This window comes from Stegodyphus dumicola, chromosome 11 (genome assembly GCF_044657685.1).
Source record: "Stegodyphus dumicola isolate Sdum_Otavi_A_Nest chromosome 11, ASM4465768v1".
In the NCBI taxonomy this organism is placed as follows: Eukaryota; Metazoa; Arthropoda; class Arachnida; order Araneae; family Eresidae; genus Stegodyphus; species Stegodyphus dumicola.
Genome location: NC_140778.1, coordinates 66,627,650 through 66,645,979, shown reverse-complemented (window position 1 = coordinate 66,645,979; position 18,330 = coordinate 66,627,650). Strand labels below are relative to the sequence as shown.

The 18,330-nt window shown below is 32.7% G+C and overlaps 2 protein-coding genes across 6 annotated transcripts in view; one reads left to right on the top strand and one right to left on the bottom strand.

Annotated features, from left to right (window-relative positions):
• LOC118205966 (serine palmitoyltransferase 2-like) overlaps positions 1 to 18,330 on the top strand; it is a 149,736-nt gene that overhangs the window by 45,694 nt on the left and 85,712 nt on the right. The gene's annotated exons all lie outside the window — the stretch shown is intronic.
• The window catches only part of Actn (alpha actinin), a 148,730-nt gene that overhangs the window by 123,486 nt on the left and 6,914 nt on the right, over positions 1 to 18,330 (bottom strand). For all 5 annotated transcript variants that reach the window (XM_035378209.2, XM_035378239.2, XM_035378217.2 and 2 more), the window contains one exon: positions 15,381 to 15,485. In XM_035378209.2, coding sequence (XP_035234100.1) covers positions 15,381 to 15,473 — 93 coding nt within the window. In that variant the 5' untranslated portion in view covers positions 15,474 to 15,485. The remainder of the gene's footprint in view (positions 1 to 15,380; positions 15,486 to 18,330) is intronic.

Sequence of the window (18,330 nt, the reverse complement as noted above, 5' to 3'; positions counted from 1 at the left end):
TTATATTTATATATATATATATACACGTTTATATATATATATATATATGTCCGTGTGTGTGTGTGTAAGATATAACAAAACACGATAGCTGCTAACGACAGCCCGTTATACACGTTTTATATATATATATATATAATTTATTTCCTAAACAGTATTGATTAATTGATTATATTATCTCCTAAGTTTAATTAAAGTAGAATTATTTTAAAAGTGTGGATCCATACTGGTAAGTTATATTTTGAAAGATGTTTTGAAGTAATTTGAAAGCAAAATGTTAATAATGTTTTAACGGGGACTGGAGTTAAATCATCATGAAGATTAAAATTTCAATTGTAAAAGGAAAAATTAAAACATGTAATCATTGTCATTGATCGGAAATTAGTCGACTTTTCAAGGGGAACAAACCAACTCCCGTTCAATGAACAATAATTGATAAAAATACGTAAATACGAAAGTGTTTCGTCTTTACTCGAGTTATAAGTTAAAGCCAAACCGGCAATTCTAGTCAGGCCAAATATTTCCGCGAAACGAAGGAATTATGAACCAATGCTGATACTCAAAGAACTTATTCTTATGAAGCATTTTAGTCAATTCAATTTGGAGTAAAAATCAATTACTGTAGAGAAATCCTATTTAACTCGAGTAACCGTCCCCGACACTTTCATGTTTATTCATTTGAGTACTATATTCCGATCAATGACAATGATTACATGTTTTAATTTTTCCTTTTACAATTGAAATTTTAATCTTCATGATGATTTAACTCCAGTCCCCGTTAAAACATTATTAACATTTTGCTTTCAAATTACTTCAAAACATCTTTCAAAATATAACTTACCAGTATGGATTCACACTTTTAAAATAATTCTACTTTAATTAAACTTAGGAGATAATATAATCAATTAATCAATACTGTTTAGGAAATAAATTATTATTAACTAACTTTGCAGCAATTGCGCAAGTAGTAATAACTTGTATTCGCACTAAATGGATTTAAGATCATACAACATTATATATATATATATACACGTTTATATATATATACGTTTGTACACGTTAATATATATATATATGTCCGTGTGTGTGTGTAAGATATAACAAAACACGATAGCTGCTTTAAAAAATAATTGGCAACATCAAAATTAATATTGTAGATTTGATGATCTCGCCCTAAATTCATCTGCTCTCCCAATTCGAGATCTTTCGAAGCTACCTAACTTCAATTACATACATTGCTTAAAAAGGGTAACCAAAACTAATAACTAACCAGTCATAGCTTATCTCTAGAACCTCACCTTCTCTGGTATAAAAACCCCTGGCAGTTAATTACGTCACTTCTTCTGCTAGCTCTCACCTTGGTAATATCTCCTCGTTTTGATTCCCCGTCTGCCAAGTACCTGCATCTTAAATTTAAGAATCAATGTAAATAGCAACTTATCATATTTCATCATGATTGAATCATAGAATTTATCGGATTTCATAAGCATCTATGGAGATGATTTTATATGTATCAAAATAAGGACTAGAAATTCTTCAAGTTCACGGTTTGTTATCTTCATCTGTAAACTTTCACGCTCAGCTACGACGACATCAAGCTAATTCGTCTTCTATATTTCCGCATATATATGCTAAAAGTTAGAACTAAAAACATTTTTAAACCCGTCCTGCGCTATAGCCGCAGGATTGAAGTAGAATAAACTTACAGCATCTAAATTTATTTTTAAATTGGAATAAAAATAAGGCTATTGCTCTATAATATCAAAATTGCAACCGTGTACAAGAGATTTAACACACTATCAAAACAAATCCAATTAAAGAAAGAACTCATACTAGAAAAAAACTCGAAAAAAAAATAAAAATCTCAAAGTTTCAGATTTTAAATTATGTCCAAACGGGCGTTTTTTTTTAACATTTTGTCTGTAACCTTTATTTATCAAATATCACGTTCTTCGCACTTAAACCATAAAATTCAGTTCAAGAGCAATATCGCAAAATAGTTTTAAATTGAGCATATCTTTAGAATTTCCAATAGAGTTTCGCGCGTTCGAAATAAAAAGTTTTTTTTTTTTTTTTTTCTGTACAACGCTTCTGGCTGGCTTTGAAATCCTTGAGTTTGTTAATCAAAAATTCGTTAAAGTTTTACAAAATATGAAATCGTTAATAAAACAAATTCCAAATTTGGGTTTCCACACGCCCATATTCGCAGCAGGATTACGTCATTCAAAATTCGATGGCTGTTTTATCACAATACGTACCGTTGTTTTATCACAATACGAGAAATATACAAAAATTTATGCAGATTTTTCATTATTTAATTTCTTCAAATATAACGCAAGACTTTAATATTCGATGGCAACAGTTTGAAAAGCGAAACGGACATTTATAGTGAACCAACGCAAAATCGCAAAATGAAAAGAATAGTCCTTCAGGAAAAAGCCCCTTTGGACTAATAAAAATGCGAAAGGGAAAAATATGCAAAGTTATACAAATAAAAATTAATCTCCTTTTATTGAAACTCCAGCCCACCAGCGGCCGAGCGGTAAAGTCGCTAAACACTGGTAGTTCGGTCCGAGGTTCGAATCCCGCGAACGGGCTGGCTGCATGGGTGTTTTCGTGGTTTTCCCCATGTGTAACGTGTATACGAGCCAGTTTCCCTTAGAAAGTCCTCCACGAAAGGCATCCCTCCCCTTAGGCAGATAGCCCTCGAGGCTTTGCCGTAATTAAATAACCTAATCTAACCTATTGAAACTCCAATTCAGAACATATTAAGGAAAGATGAATTAAAGCGTCATTAAAAGTCGATTAATAAATACGTTTCTTTCTCCTGGTCCATTTGAGATCAAAAACCGTAAAAAGATTTCATCAAATTTGTATTAAAGACTTAAAAATTCATATAAAACCGGAAACTGGAATCTCAAATGCACTAGAATTTTTCCTACACATTTTCGAAACACTTGGAAAAAAAAGAATGAAACATAACATTGCGCCAAAATGGCAACTAAAAAACCATAGAACTTTACATTATGTACATTGAAATTTAAAAAAAAGGAAAAAAAAAAAAGGTCTAAAACCAATATATGCTAATCCGAAATTCAAAATCAAGTATAAATAAAGAGCAAAACTAATAGTCATTTAAACAAAACTAAAAAATTGGGAAATCCCCGATTATGCTAAACTAAACTTTTAATACAAGAAAAAAAAAAAAAAAGAGAGAGAGAGAGAGAGAAAGAAAAATTGTACATAGAGATTTCTATAAATAAAAAAAGTCAAAAGAGCCTTAAACAGCTAAAAACTGAAAACCTATTTGAAACAATAATTAAAAAAAAAAAAAAAAAAAAATTGAAAACTACACAAACTTACTGAAACCTTAACACGACCTTCTTTGTCTTCTTATAAAAGTCTTCACATAATCGGGGTATAATACGCCTTAGAAACTAGAAACCACATTCGTTAAAACTTTACAAAAAATGAAGTAGATAATAAAAGAAATTCCAAATCCGGACTTCCAGATGCCCATATTCGGTGGAGTATTACGTTATTCAAAATTTGATGGCTATAGGTAACGTTGTTTTATTCCAATGCGAGAAACATACATACATTTATGCAGATTCTTCATTATTTAATTTCTTTAAATATAACACAGGGCGATAACATTTGGTGGCAACAATTGGAAAAGTGATAGAGCCTTTTAAAGTTTTTAAAGCAAAATACCTAAACGAAATTAATAACCCCACTGGGTTAACGCTCTTTGGGCTAATAATCAAGGATATTAAATTCACCAATAGAACAGTCCTCAGAGGGGAAAAACTCTATACAGAAGACAAAGAATGTTTTTTTAGTCCAAAGGGATTTGAATCCCGAAGGACTATTAGTTCCCTTTTGGCATTTTGCGTCGGACTCATAAATGTCGGTTCACTTTTCAAACTGTTGCCACAAAATGTTAGAGTCCTGCATTATATTTGAAGAAATTAAATAATGAAAAATCTGCATAAATGTATGTATATTTCTCGTATTGTGATAAAACAACGGTACATAGAGTCATCGAATTTTGAATAACGTAATCCTCAACGAATATGAGCATGTGGAAGACCAAATTTGAAATTTGAAATTTGTTTTATGATCGATTTCCTATTTTTTAAAACTTTGACGAATTTTTGATTAACAAACTCAAGGATTTCAAAGCGAGCAATGGCAACGTTATGCAGAAAAAACATTTTTATCTCCGGCGCGTGAGTTTTTGTATCGGAAATTCTAAAGATATGCTCATTTTAAAACTATTTTGCGATATTCCTGTTGAATTGAATTTTATGGTTTAAGTACGAAGAACATGATGTTTAACAAATAAAGATAACGCACAAAACGTTAAAAAAAAACGTAATTTAATTTGGACGTAATTTAAAATCTGAAACATTTCAGATTTTTTTTTTTTTTTTTTTTATTTTATTTTTCCGAAATCTTGCGCTGGGAAAATACCGTTTTAGAGTACCAGCATAAATCCACAAGAGAAAATAAGCATCTTAAAGATAAGTCACGTCCATATAAGACAAAAGATTTGTAAGCGAACAGAATCCTTTCGGCTAGAGGGGAGGGCCCAGAATTCCCTTACTCTGCTTTTCAGTTTGAGCGCTGATCGTTTCAGAATGCTTAGTAAAGCTTTATCATTATTATTCCTGATTAGAATGTGTCAATTTTAAGAGCATTAAAATAAAAACTTCAAACTTTTACTCAGACATACATAACTTTGCACGAAAAATGTCACTAACACTTGCTTTACATTGATATTGTTAAGAATTTTGTATACATGTAAACAAATTTAGCGAAATTATGTGTAAATTTAGTGTATCTTGTATAAACGCGTATAAAAGCACTAGAAAGCGAAGCATCGCCAGAGAAATAGGGTTACATGAGTAAGTCTAATTAACATTAAGGTAATGGCAATGGTTTTGACGAGAAATTTTTGTCGCCAGATTCTGGGAAAATAACCAAACGTCGCCAAGCTTTATCAATTAGATCAGTTTCATTTTATTGCTGGTAAACAGTTTTAGACAGTTTTTTAAAAACACGAGGTTTACTGAGAGACCGGAAGGTGTATGTGACAAAAACCCGGAGAGTTGGCAGCTATCCAGATGTCTTATTTATTGTACTTAACTGTCAGATTTAATGTGTTTACTGAAGTATAATAAATTAAGGGATTTAAAGCAATAAACGCAGTTCTGAAGAATATGTTTATGTACTTTGATGTAATGACTTAAATAAAAATGCATTTAAATCACGAGATATCTCATTAGAAATGTAAAATATTTTCATGAAATTACAACAACTGGATTCATTGAAATTATTATTTTTAAGATAGCTTTTAAGGCGGCGCAAACGCTAGAAGATATATAGAATCATATTTTCAAAGGTCAATCGATGCATGTTTATATTTAAAAGCTATGAAAATAAAAAAAATAAAAATTTGAAAGATTTCAGATGTTATATTACGTCCAAAGGTGGGCTTTATTTATTATTATTTTACATACATGCACGTTTTACACATACATGCACGTTTCGAGAGCATTTGAACACCCCCTTCGGGCTAAAAATATTTAAAAAATGCTTATCTTTGGAATTTCCCATAGACAGTCTCCTGCGCTGATGATAAAAATATTTTATTCTGCACAGTGTGTTTTCAGTACTCGCTTTCAAATCGTTGAGTTTCTTAATCAAAAATTCGTTAAAGTTTTACAAAATATGAAATAAATTCGAAATTCAAGATTCGGGCTTCCAGATGCCCATATTCGGTGGAGGACTACGCTATACAAAATTTGATGTCTCTGCGTATCGCTGTTTTATCACAATGCCAGTAACATACATTCATGCAGATTCTTCATTATTTAATTTCTTTAAATATAATACAAGATGATAATATTTGGTGGCAACAATTTGAAAAGTGATAGAGCCGTTTGTAGTGATTCAACGCTAAATGCCGTTTGGAGTTCTTAGCCCTTCTGGACTAACGCCTTTTTTGGGGCTAAAAATTAAGAACAAAAACTAATTAAAAATTTGAAAGCTTTGACACTTTTCATCACGCCCAAAGGAGCTTTTTTTTTTTTTTTTTTTTGAACGTTTAGTGTGTTACCTTTATTTATTTAATATCATGCTCTTCGCTCTTAAACCATAAAATTTAATTCAACAGCAATACCTATCGCAAAATAATTTTTAAATGAGCATATCTTTAGAATTTCCGATCCACAGTCTAGCGCGCTGGAGATAAAAATGTTTTTCCTGTACAACGTTGCCATTGCTCCCTTTGAGATCGTGGAGTTTGTTAATCAAACATTCGTTAAAAGTTTTACAAAATATGAAATCGATAATAAAACAAATTCCAAATTTGGACTATGGGATGCCCATATCCGGGTGGAGGACTACGTCATTCAAAATTGGATGGCTCCAAGTACCGTTGTTTTATCACAATGCGAGAAACATACGTACATTAATGCAGATTCTTCCTTATTTAATTTCTTTAAATATAATACAGGGCTTTTATATTTGGTGGCAACAATCCGAAAAGTGAACCGACGCAAAATGGCAAAACGAAATTAATAGTCTTTCTGGGCAAATTGCCCCTTTGGACTAATTACGAAGCATAGAACTGACAGCACGAAGTCTTGTTTTCTCTAGAAACATCAGAGTTCGGAACTTCTAAGATCGTACGTAAATTATCTCTATGTCGTGTAAACTGCCACAAAAGACTGAGAAAATGTCTAAAGGGCCCTTTTATTTAATTAAAATAAAAGGTAAGGGAACGAAAACACTCGTGCTTACAGAATTGCCAGTATTTATGGTTTAAAACAAAAGTAAAGAATTTGACTTAACTAAGTAACTGTAAATGGGCCCAACGGCTACACAGATAACGAAACGCACAATTCGGCTCTGAGCTAAAGTCGGCGTAGTAAATCTAAATGTCGAGAATACAGCCCCCAAGAGAGTCAAATTAGCAACGTAGCCTTCAGCAGACGAAACACGCTCTGATTCTACGTGTCCCACTCCAGCTGCCGATGTAAGCCGCGATTATTGTACAAGGTTACACGATGTGTTACATTAGCTAGTTACTAGCTAACATTAGCAACTGTAAAACATTCTTCTACTTCATTTGAATATTACATAAAACACACAACGGAGAATCAGCTCGTCCAATGCGAAATAAATGATTGTGTATGGAGGATTTCCATGAGCCATCAACAAGCGGCAAAGCTTGTTTAATGGAGTTTAATGGCCTAACGGCCGATGTAACTGGCATTTGACAAATAAAAATAAATAAATAACTTCATTTGAATACACGCGCGCTAGAAATTTAAATTCTGGCAGAAAAATGGGGAACGAGGACAGAAAAGCACATTAACATAAAATAACGTCAGTGAAACTAGATGAATCCGTACATGTCAAAGTGCCCTGTAAATCTAGCTTCACCTCTGACACGAATACGATACTGGGAAAACACCTTTACAGGCAGACCAAGAGTCATTTTTTATTAATTAATATTACATTATAATCTGCATGCAGTACCAAGATTTTGCAGATAAATTTGCCCTTTAGATATAAATGCAAATAGTCATTTGTTATGCAGAGCCCTAAAATAATTAAGATGAATATAATATCTGATATGTAATAAAATAAATGAAAATGCTTCATTTTATGTAGATAAGTATTTTTGGCATCAATCGCATTTGTATTAGTATACATAGCCCTCAGTTAAGCACATAAAATTTTTCTTATGTGTAGTAGAGCAAATGAAGATGCTGATGAAATTGAATCTGAAAGCCAAAGGTTAGTGTACATTGAATTGTTACACTTTTCAAGGCCATGTTTACATATAACCTTATAAAAGAATCTGTCTGAAAAATTTGTCATTTACCATGAATTTGGCTGAAAGCTGTTTGAAAAATTAAAAAAATAAAAAATAAATAAATAAATTCTGCTGGTTTATAAGATAACTCACGTTGAGAGGGCCAAATAGGCATGATTTCTGTGTGGGTCGCAAAGGGGGAGGGAAAGCCAATTTTATGCTTAAATTATATATTAAAAAGTAAGTAAACACATAAATAAAATCTTAACTTATACTGTAGTTCTCCTAAAATAAAAGGAACAGAAGGAAATCCTAGTAATCTATACTATTAAAATCTACGCACATCTGTCTGTTTGTTCGTGACATTATCTCCATCGGAACGGCGAGGAGTTGAGTTTCGACACAGGTACCCGATTCCAAAAATTCGTCGGCAGCCATTTCGACCATACTTTTTTACACTTTCCGATTAAATTGTGAAACGCTATAAATAGTTTATATTACAACTAGCTGTCAGTTTAATTCATAAGCAGGGAGTACATTATTATTCATATATTACAAAAATAAATTATCATACAATTTTTCACACACTTTTGGGGGGGGGGGGTACACTCTGCCAAAAAAAGGGGAGGGGACAATTCTATCGTTCTACTCGGTTGATTGACGAAATTTAACTTCCGGTTTTCATAACCCGAGAGCACGACTTAAGGATGTATATTAGACTCGTATATATAGCATTGTTCCAATATAGGTTCCAATAAACGACATACAAACTTTGTTTTATATTTCGATTCTATGACTCTCGCATGAGAAGTTTTTAAAATATTATTTCTCAAAATTTTGACTCCTCAAAGTTAATTGAATTTCGTATATACATTTACATCTGTTTTTTTTTTTTTTTTTTTTTATTAAATTTACTTGATTCCTTCCTTCACAATTCCAAATTTAAGTTCAATCGAAATAAAATTCGTAGACATTTTCTGATTTATTTTTTACATTTCTATTTTTTAGCAATTTTAAAAACTTTTCTATTATATCCTATAAAATTTTTACTACCATTTTAAAGTAGATGTATTTCTAGGCATACCTGCAAAAAATTAAAGAGTTTTTTATTCGAAATTACCCAAGATATATACGTGAATTTATGTACAGGCGTATTTTGAAATTGGCACATTTATTATAAGCGAGAATAACGCCAAATGCGGTTTACATTTTGTTAAAATTACTTGAAAAAATGAAAGAAGCATCTTTTTATTCCACTCGTGTGCAACGAAAGGGAAAGGATAATAGGTTACCATAAATTAAGAATTTCTCCAGGTGAATAATTCTTAGCGACAATTCAAAAAAGTGCCCCCAAAGTAAACTTTTAAATTTTTGGCTAAGTTTCTCGTGTAATTTTACACAATTTAATATTTAGGCATAATTTTAGTCCTAGAATTGGAATATGAAAAAAAAAAAAAAAAATATATGCCATTTCAGGAAAAGTCCGATTTTATGTCAAAATATCTATGTTAGAACAATACTATATATAAACTGAATATATATCCTTAGTCGTGCTTTCGAGACATGAAAAAAGCAAATTAAATTTGGTCAATCGACCCAGTAGAACGGAAGATAAAGAACTTTCCCATTTTTTTGTGCAAAGTGTACTTGTCTTTTGCCGCAGCCTTGCCGCTAATGTTGATTTGGCACGTTTGTGCATTGCCACGAAACAAATTTTTATGGTTACTGATCTCAGCATATGCGTTCCTTCTAGCTTGACTTTTAAAATAAAATAGTTTTCCGATCGAGTTCGTTGTTAGCATTTCTTCAGTTCGTAAAACTTTTCGCATTTGAAACATAGCGATTTTTGAACGGTTACCGATCTGTGCATATGCATTTCTTTTAACTTCCACCTTGAACAACCAACCAGAAAAACCTTTAAATGACGCTAATTAATTTACAGTGCAATATAATTAAAAGACTTAAAGATTCAGATTTTTTATTCCTACTAGGAAAAAAAAAAAAAAAAAAAAAAATCTGATGGGGGACAACATGACTCCCTTGTAACCTATTAAATTATAAACATCTTTTGCTGCACTTGATTTAAACTTTTTTTTTTAAAATTATTCTACCTTTGTGAATCGATCCCTCAAGCCAAGTTAAAATGACATCAAAAACTGCAAATTTTGAAATTACCGTAATTTTTCGGAAGAAAGGCCGCATCAGCGTAAACGCCGCACTCGAGAAAAATGGCGGGAAAAAAATTAAAATTACACAGAAACGCCGCATCAGCGTAAACGCCGCAATAGATTAAATTGCGCGTGACATTGTCGTGTGCCGTATAGATGCAAAAACTCGACCTGACATTGTCGTGTACCGTATAGATGCAAAAACTCGACCTAAGTCCTGATATATGACATACCAGTTAAGAAAAATGCATGAAATGAAACCATAGCTCAAAAATAAATTAAAGGTAAGAAATGTATAGCTTCTATGCCGTTTAGAGACATTTTCAAAAATTTTCCGTTCCCTTCTTACTTAAAAACTATACAACAAGTACTTGTACCCAAACTGATGGGATCTGTATTTGGCAGAATGCCAATAAAAATCCATTCATGCTGAAGAGGAAATACGTCAGAGTTCGTTATTGCGAGGCAGGTGGAGTCGTGTCCGCCTTTGAAAAAAATTGCAGAAAAGGCAGGGGTGAGGAAAGGTGGGTCCTGGAAGATTCATCGAATGACAGAGGAGAGAGACTATTCAAACTGATGAGAATGTTGATTTGAAAGAAGGAAGAATGTTATTGTTCTGAGATCTCGTTTAGGGTGAATAAGGCATGTAGGTCTGTTCAAGGGAAAGAATGTAAACAAAATAACGTTCGCAAAAAGCAACTGAGTAGTCTTTTGTGTGGGAACAGCACCAGTCTATGCACAATGACAAGGCCATCCAAACTATGTACAATGACCACCATAGGAAAAATTTATTTTTAGTGCACCTAAACGCCGCATGGGTAGAAACGCCGCACCCGCTGAAAATTTAAGTTTTAAACACGTAAACGCCGCGGCGTTTCTTCCGGAAATTACGGTAAATATCCCGATCAATTTTCGCCGTACGGGAGTCGAACTTATTACAATTTTATATTTTCACTACACGTATGAAACTTTCCCAGAGGTCCATAGGAGCCGGACGACTGCATTAAAACTTAGAATTCGTTTTTTGTCTAAAATTAATTTGATAGATCAAAGTTGATACATCAAATTTTACATACATATATATAAAATAAGAAATTTAGAACTAATTTTTCACAAAGACCAGAAATTGAAATCCATAATTAATAAACTTTAAATAATCCTATAAATCCAACAAAGAATTTAAAAAATGTTAAAACCAAAACTTTTAAAGAAGCAATACCCCAATTCAAAAAATTAATGAAATTTAATGAAAAAAGAACAAAACAGAAGAGGAATCCAATCAACTTCAATATCATTTCGTCTAGAAGGAGGAACGTTGAAATCAATTGAAATCTCTTTTACAAAAATCTCTGCTTTCAAAAAAATTGCTTTATAATTATATATATATATATAATTTTATTTTTGGCGGGAGGTTAAAAAAAAATCATGTTATAGTCATGACCAAAAATACTGCTGCATAGGTGATTGCAAATTGGGACGTAGTGGAATGACCCAATGGAATTTCGGAAGAAGCACGACCAGCCTGATAGGTAAACATCATTTATTTTTGGAAGACGAATATCTTAGCACATTATCTTCATAACCAGAAGAAGATTAGGGGTGCTAAACATGTCCCATAATTTTATATATGGAATTACATTTTAAATAATGGCAAATAGCTAAGCAGAGGCTGAGTGACATGCTGTCAAAAGTGATGCTGAGTGACATGCTGAAGAAGCAAAAAAGAGACACTACGCAGTTCATAGCTATTTATACTAGATTAGGTGCTAACCTGTGCAAGTACAGCTAACCTGTGATTGGTTAATTTGATTTTTAGTTACTTTATCAATTAGTGTTACGTAGTATGGAAAGATCTTGAATTTGGGAAAACAGATGAATTTAGGGGAAGAGCATAAAATCTAGAATAGTTAAATCTTCAGGTCGCCAATTATTTCTCAAAGCAGCCATCGTAGTTTGTTATATCTTACACACACACACACACATATATATATAATTAACATTGCCAAAATCTGAATATTTTCATCATTTAAAACGCTTCTGTAATTGGAAGTATATGACTATGACCAACAACTGCGAAAATAAAGGCCGAGTAAAAGGGGTGGGTACACATACACATATAATGCTTTTGGTGCTGTTGAATGTAATAAAAAGGGGAGATGCACAACTAGATGTTATGGCAGTCCCCTTTATAAAAGTTCTATGACTAGTCATTTTTAAATTATTCGAGATAGATACATTCCTTCTATGTTATACTTCAAGATATCTATAATATGAATCTGCAGACTGTTACTTAAGCACTGCACAGTTATTCATTTTTAATTAAACCTTTGAGATAGCAGACTTAATTTTGGTCTGTTGCTTTAAAATTCAAATTAAACAATTTTAACATACACTTTGATATCTTCCAAGCTTAGTTTCTAGGCTCTTTTCTGCCTTCCCCCCTCATTATTATTGTTTGGTCCAGTTTCTAAAAGCATTCACCAAAGCATGACCAAATGGATTAGATTAGGCTATTACTTGAACAAATTGGATTATGTTGTTATCAGCGCATACACATAATGATTTTGCTTTGAAGCTATATCAAAATGAAACTGGCAGCTTAGTTACTGGATTTAAGGCAAATGATTTAAGACTAGCAACATTTTTCAGAAATTTAATCTACTTTTTTTCAAGATAGATGTTTTTAGACATTAAATATGTATACCTGCAGCCTCAGATAACTATACTGCAGTCTAAAATATCTTCACATATATAAAAATAATAATATTCTGTGAAACAACATTCGATCAATTTTATTTTTTCTATTGCTATAGCGACCACCATCAACTAGACTTAATAGTGAAAGCTCTTCTCCTGGTAGACAGTTATTTTTTATAATTATATTGTTTCAATATAGCAATTTCTCAATGCAAAACAGTCACTATCCTCACTACTTCCATCAAGGAAAACGAAAATATATATGATGACTGAGGCATTATCAGCAGCCACTGGTGAAATGTTATGACAAGATGTATTAAATACCGTAATAAATACAAATTTATGCTTAGTTCCTTCTGCCTGTGTACATTAAATAACTTGTATTGTATAGATATTAAATGAACTGCCGATTGATCATTTACCACTGTCAATTTATGTCACAGTTGAGGGGTTGGCAACAAACTCCCCTTCCTCTCGCCAAGGCAACTGTAGACGACAAGTACTCAGATAAGTTCCTAACATGAAAAAAGCAACATTCATAAAGGTGTGGGTACTTTTGTGAAACTAGAATTTTAGTTTATTACTCTGACTAACAAAGCAAAGGGAAATCCTACCAGCATAGCGATTGTCTATACCTTTAAGTATGTTGCTTCGTTTAAATTACAAAATTAATCCGTATATGGGCTCCTTTGCACAGAGGTATCCCCACAGAAATCTGTCTTTTCAAACAGTGACTGACTAGCAGACAGCATGGGCATCTTCATAACACACCTTGAATATTAGGAAGACATCCCATTAAAATCGGAATGGGATTATTCAACTTCGCTGCCATTTTGCCATCGGGCCAATTAGCAATCAAGATATATTTTTCTCTACATGCCATGTCTCTCCAAGCCTATATTTTACCTATTTTGTTTGCCTATTTTATACCCTAGGGATCAACTAATATGCTGGCTAGGATCTGTACCTAGGAAGTCTCCGCAAAAGGGGTATAAAATACGTGAAGTCTGATACTATGGCCAGAAAGGGCAGCTTATGTTGCCTTGGACAGTAGGGGCTTAGGCCATCCGAGTAGGTAGAGACAGGTTCTTTAATAGGCTTACTTACAACCGAACTTACTGACCCCGAGTTGTTGGCTTAGTGAGGAATGTTAAGACAGAGTTCAAAGTTTTTTAAACTCTGTCACAGTGCAATGGGGTCCCATTGCAAGTTCAAGAGTACTCAACGAAGACTTCTTTTTGAGGGCTTTTTAATGATTTCCCTGCATCCAACCTAACACGAAGGTATGAGGTCCATCCATGTAATGCCAGATTCAGATATATGGCGGAACACGCAATTTAAACACACTTACCTATTATATGGTAAAACATCTTTTTAAACTTCTACAATTTAAAGAACCAAATGGCTTGAAGGATCTACATTTTAGCAAATTCCTCATATTAAAACTTGTTTAATAATATACAAAATGTTTTTGATAAAATTTTATAAATATATCGGTAAGCATGACGAAAGTTATATTTATTATTTTTAATAGAGTAATGTGCTAATAAGATTCCTAAGTAATTCCATTTTTAATTCAGGTTTTATAAAAATGTGAATTCCTGCTTGCAATTTTCCTGAACTAGATGATTAAAATTTCAAGAAATTTTTATGAATCGTCTAAACACTATTATCTGCATTTTCGGAAACGTTAACATAAACAGAACATCTTGGAGGTTTAGCCCAAAATTATGAAGTGTGATCTTTTGTTCTATTTGACAGTAAGATAATTTTCTAATCCTGTATAATTTTTTACATCCCATACTTGTAAACAAGTAATTACACATACTATAAGCAACCATTAAACAGGAGGATGCAATAGCAGGGATACAAACACCCTCCTTCAGTAGAAATTTAAAAAAAAAAAATTATAAATATGCCAAAAAAATTGAATCACTGGTTATCAAATGACCGACATGTACACTGTTTCATTTCCAAATAAAATTCAAGATGTGAAATACTCTTTTCCTGAGCTCCCTTTTCGGATCAGTCTTTATCTCCACAATATTCATATGTTGTTGTTGTTGTCTTGCCCATATTACATGGAACAATGGTTGTCAGAACCTACTCCAAAGAGAGGTTGGACTTCTATTTTCCATCTCCAATTTTGAGGGACAGCAGCCTGGGGTGGGTCAGTTTGAACGCCTAGCAAGAACCGATCCAGGGGTCTCTCCCCCTTTTCCCTTCCACCAATCCACACGAGAGGATTTTCTGGTGGCCGCATATTTAGAGGGCTGTCATGCCACACCAACACTATTATATTTAAAAACATTCCTGTCTTCTCCTGGATTCGAACCCAAGCCCTTCGGTAAAGTAAGTAGGCTCCCCCTAACAACTAAATTTAATACTGTCTGGGCGACTATGCTATTGCTTAATTTCTAAATTAGAGCTGCTAGAAATGATAAGATGGTATGGCTTCTTTCAAATTCAAGATGATGAAGCAAGAATCACAAGTAGGCCTGATCTGCCAAAGTATTTTAACCATTATTCAATAGCCAGACGTAGTTTACCCTCAAATATCTCAAAATACATTCACACAGTTTGTAAAAAAAATTTAAGCTGGTTTTTCAGAAGTTTCAAAAGACAATATTTCAAGATTCTAAATTAAAGGTTCAATAACAAAGGAAACACAGCTGAAATAATCTTACCTTTCGCTGTTGTTTCTCCCATGCTGGATCTAATAATCCTTCTCGTTCCCACTCCTCTTCTTGCTCCATATAATTATTACCATCCATCATCATGATTACTTAGCACTAAAAAGAGAATTTTCTTAAAATTATTCAACCAATTATAACAAAAACAAAAGATTATAAATTCAAGACACTTTGCAGATGATAATCTCATAGAAAAACTTTGTTCAAATGAACTCTATTGAAATAATATTTGCCAGCAGCAATTTTAATGCACTAAAAAAAAATCTGATAAGGATACCATGACTTCTTTGCACGGCCTATTAAATTATATGCATTTTTTGCTACATTTCATTCATTTAAACATATTTCCTTGAATTATTCTAACTCAATTAACCGATCCCTCAGAGCAAGCTGAAAACGACATCAAAAACTGCAATTAAATATCTCTGTTAATTTTTGTTGTGCAGGATTCAAACTTTTTATAATTTTCTTTTTTCATAACGAGTATAAAACTTTCCCTAATATAAGTACAGAAACCAGGAGATTGCTTTAAAAGTTAAATTTTGTCATTTATCCAAAATTAACTTTTTTTTTTTTTTTTTTTTTTAATTTGCTATTACCGAACTTTTAATTTAAAATTTGCCATTGCCCAAAAAACTAATATCTTCATCATTTAAACCACTTCTTGTAATTGTAAGTATATGACCATGATCAACGATTGCAAAAATAAAGGTAAGATAATCAGTAAAATTATCTTTACTGATTCTAAGGCATTTCAGTTAATGTTGCAGATTGCCCTGTTCCTTAATCTTCTAATTGGATCCGGCTTATTATTTTTGGTAGACTGTTAGAACAATTTTATAAAAATTAAGCTTGAACTATCGATTATGTCAAAAAAGAGTTTTCAATTCTGGAGCTGCCAAAGGATCTACAAAGAGAAAGCATGTTTCGATATACCTTTTATGATAGTGAAGAAAGTGACACAGAGGTTATTGAAAACGAAAAAATTTCGATTGACAAGTTAGTCGGTATTCTCAACACAGGAATTATAGGACTTGAACAGTGGAACTTTATAACTCAACAAGAAATTATGTCTGTTTATAGAATTAAATAGAAAGTATTATCAAAAAAACAAAGCAACTTAAACAACTTACATTGAAAGAAATGTTTAATAAAGTAAACAAATAAATATTAAGTTTTTTTTTTTTTTGTAAATTTTGATACCCTTCAGATCATAATTGTTCTTTATTTCATTAATTACGGTTTCATATTTTTATTTGTATAATTTCTGCATGCCATCTTACCAGATTTAAATTGATGATTTATAATCCGGAATTGCCGAAGTTCCGACGAGTCCGGATTATGGACTTTGTACTGTATATGGTTTTGCTGAGTGCAATAAAAATGGGAGGTGCACAATTAGATGTTATAGCAACCCCATACAAAGAATTTCAATATTCTATGGCTAATCCTTTTTGAGTCATATAATATATATATGTACAGACATTACGAAAAAAACTATTCTGAATCCATTTTGTAGAATTTGAATGTCTCTTATTCAATCCGTATGTACAGACACCATGCAAAAAACGGTCAAAATGGAGATGCTTCTGTTGAAATCTGATAATAAGACTTTATCTAATTAATCTGATAAGGCCTTTTACTTCATAAAAGCAAGTAAAAATTAAAGCTACAGTTGTCCAACTGCAGATTCAAACATATTGATGTTAACAAAACTCTGGTATAATATCGTTAAGAAAAAGGTCACAAAAGTTTTCAAATAGCCCCCATAATTATAAACCATGTTCAAAGAGTGCTGACCCGGGCTTTATTTATGCAACCATCGGTCATTGGCAGACTTCCAGTTACAAAAATGGATACATTTCTGTTTTATCGGAAATAGATTCAGAAATATATATTCTGTACATGTATGCATGTAGGTATGTATATGTTTATATACTCTGATACATACATTTCTGAATCTGGTCCTGATAACAGGAAATTGACTATTCAAGGCAAAATTTCAGATTTTATCTGAATTAAAGGTGATCTCTAACCCTTTCTCAAAGTATATGCCAATTCCAACTTTATAGCAAGACTGGAATGCTGCCCTTTAACACATTGAGCCCGGTGCCGGTCCGAACTTTCCATGTGGCCTGCATTGGAAATTTCGTTTGGCCAGCGTCGGTCCCTGAAATTTTCATTTGGCTGCCATCAGTTCGCGGGGCCGACAGTATTAGCATTCGTGACCACGAGCTTTGTCAAGCACAGGCAGGGCTTGTATGTCAGTAGCCGACAAATCTTACCAACAGATAAGCTCTACTCAGTGCATGAAGTCTCGGATCACCCTGCAACATTGCACCATTTAATCGTTTAATCGCTCGCACCAGCTGAATGGAAAGGACAACAAATTCAACACTGAGCTCAATGTGTTAACTGATATGCGTCCAACACTCCAACATTCTCAAGGATTTTTCCCAAACATCCTTTACAATAGGTGTTTCCCAATCTTTTATGATATGATATACCCTCAGATGAAACCCAACAATTTTGTGAAACAGCCATTTATATCTTTAATTGCTACTACAGTTACTGTATTATCACAAAAATATTAATTTGACATCTCTCCTTGGTACATTCTATAGAGTTGGTCAAGATGACAAACATTATGATTGTTAGACCAACTCACAAATCATCTTAAATCTATTGAATCAATTTCTGCATTCAGAAATCATTATTTTGTTGTCAGAAAATAGTGATTCTCAAAAACTTATTAGAAACAGAAGAAAAATTTAATTCTTGAAGTTCTGGATATGTGGCATGAAGATACACGATATACTGACATGCTGCGGAAGACCAATTTGGAAACAGTGTTCAACAATGTGAAAAGAGCAGTTCTTCAGATTGAATTTTCAGCATATAGAATGGGTGAAGGTAGAGGTCACAAAATACAATCAAGTGAATA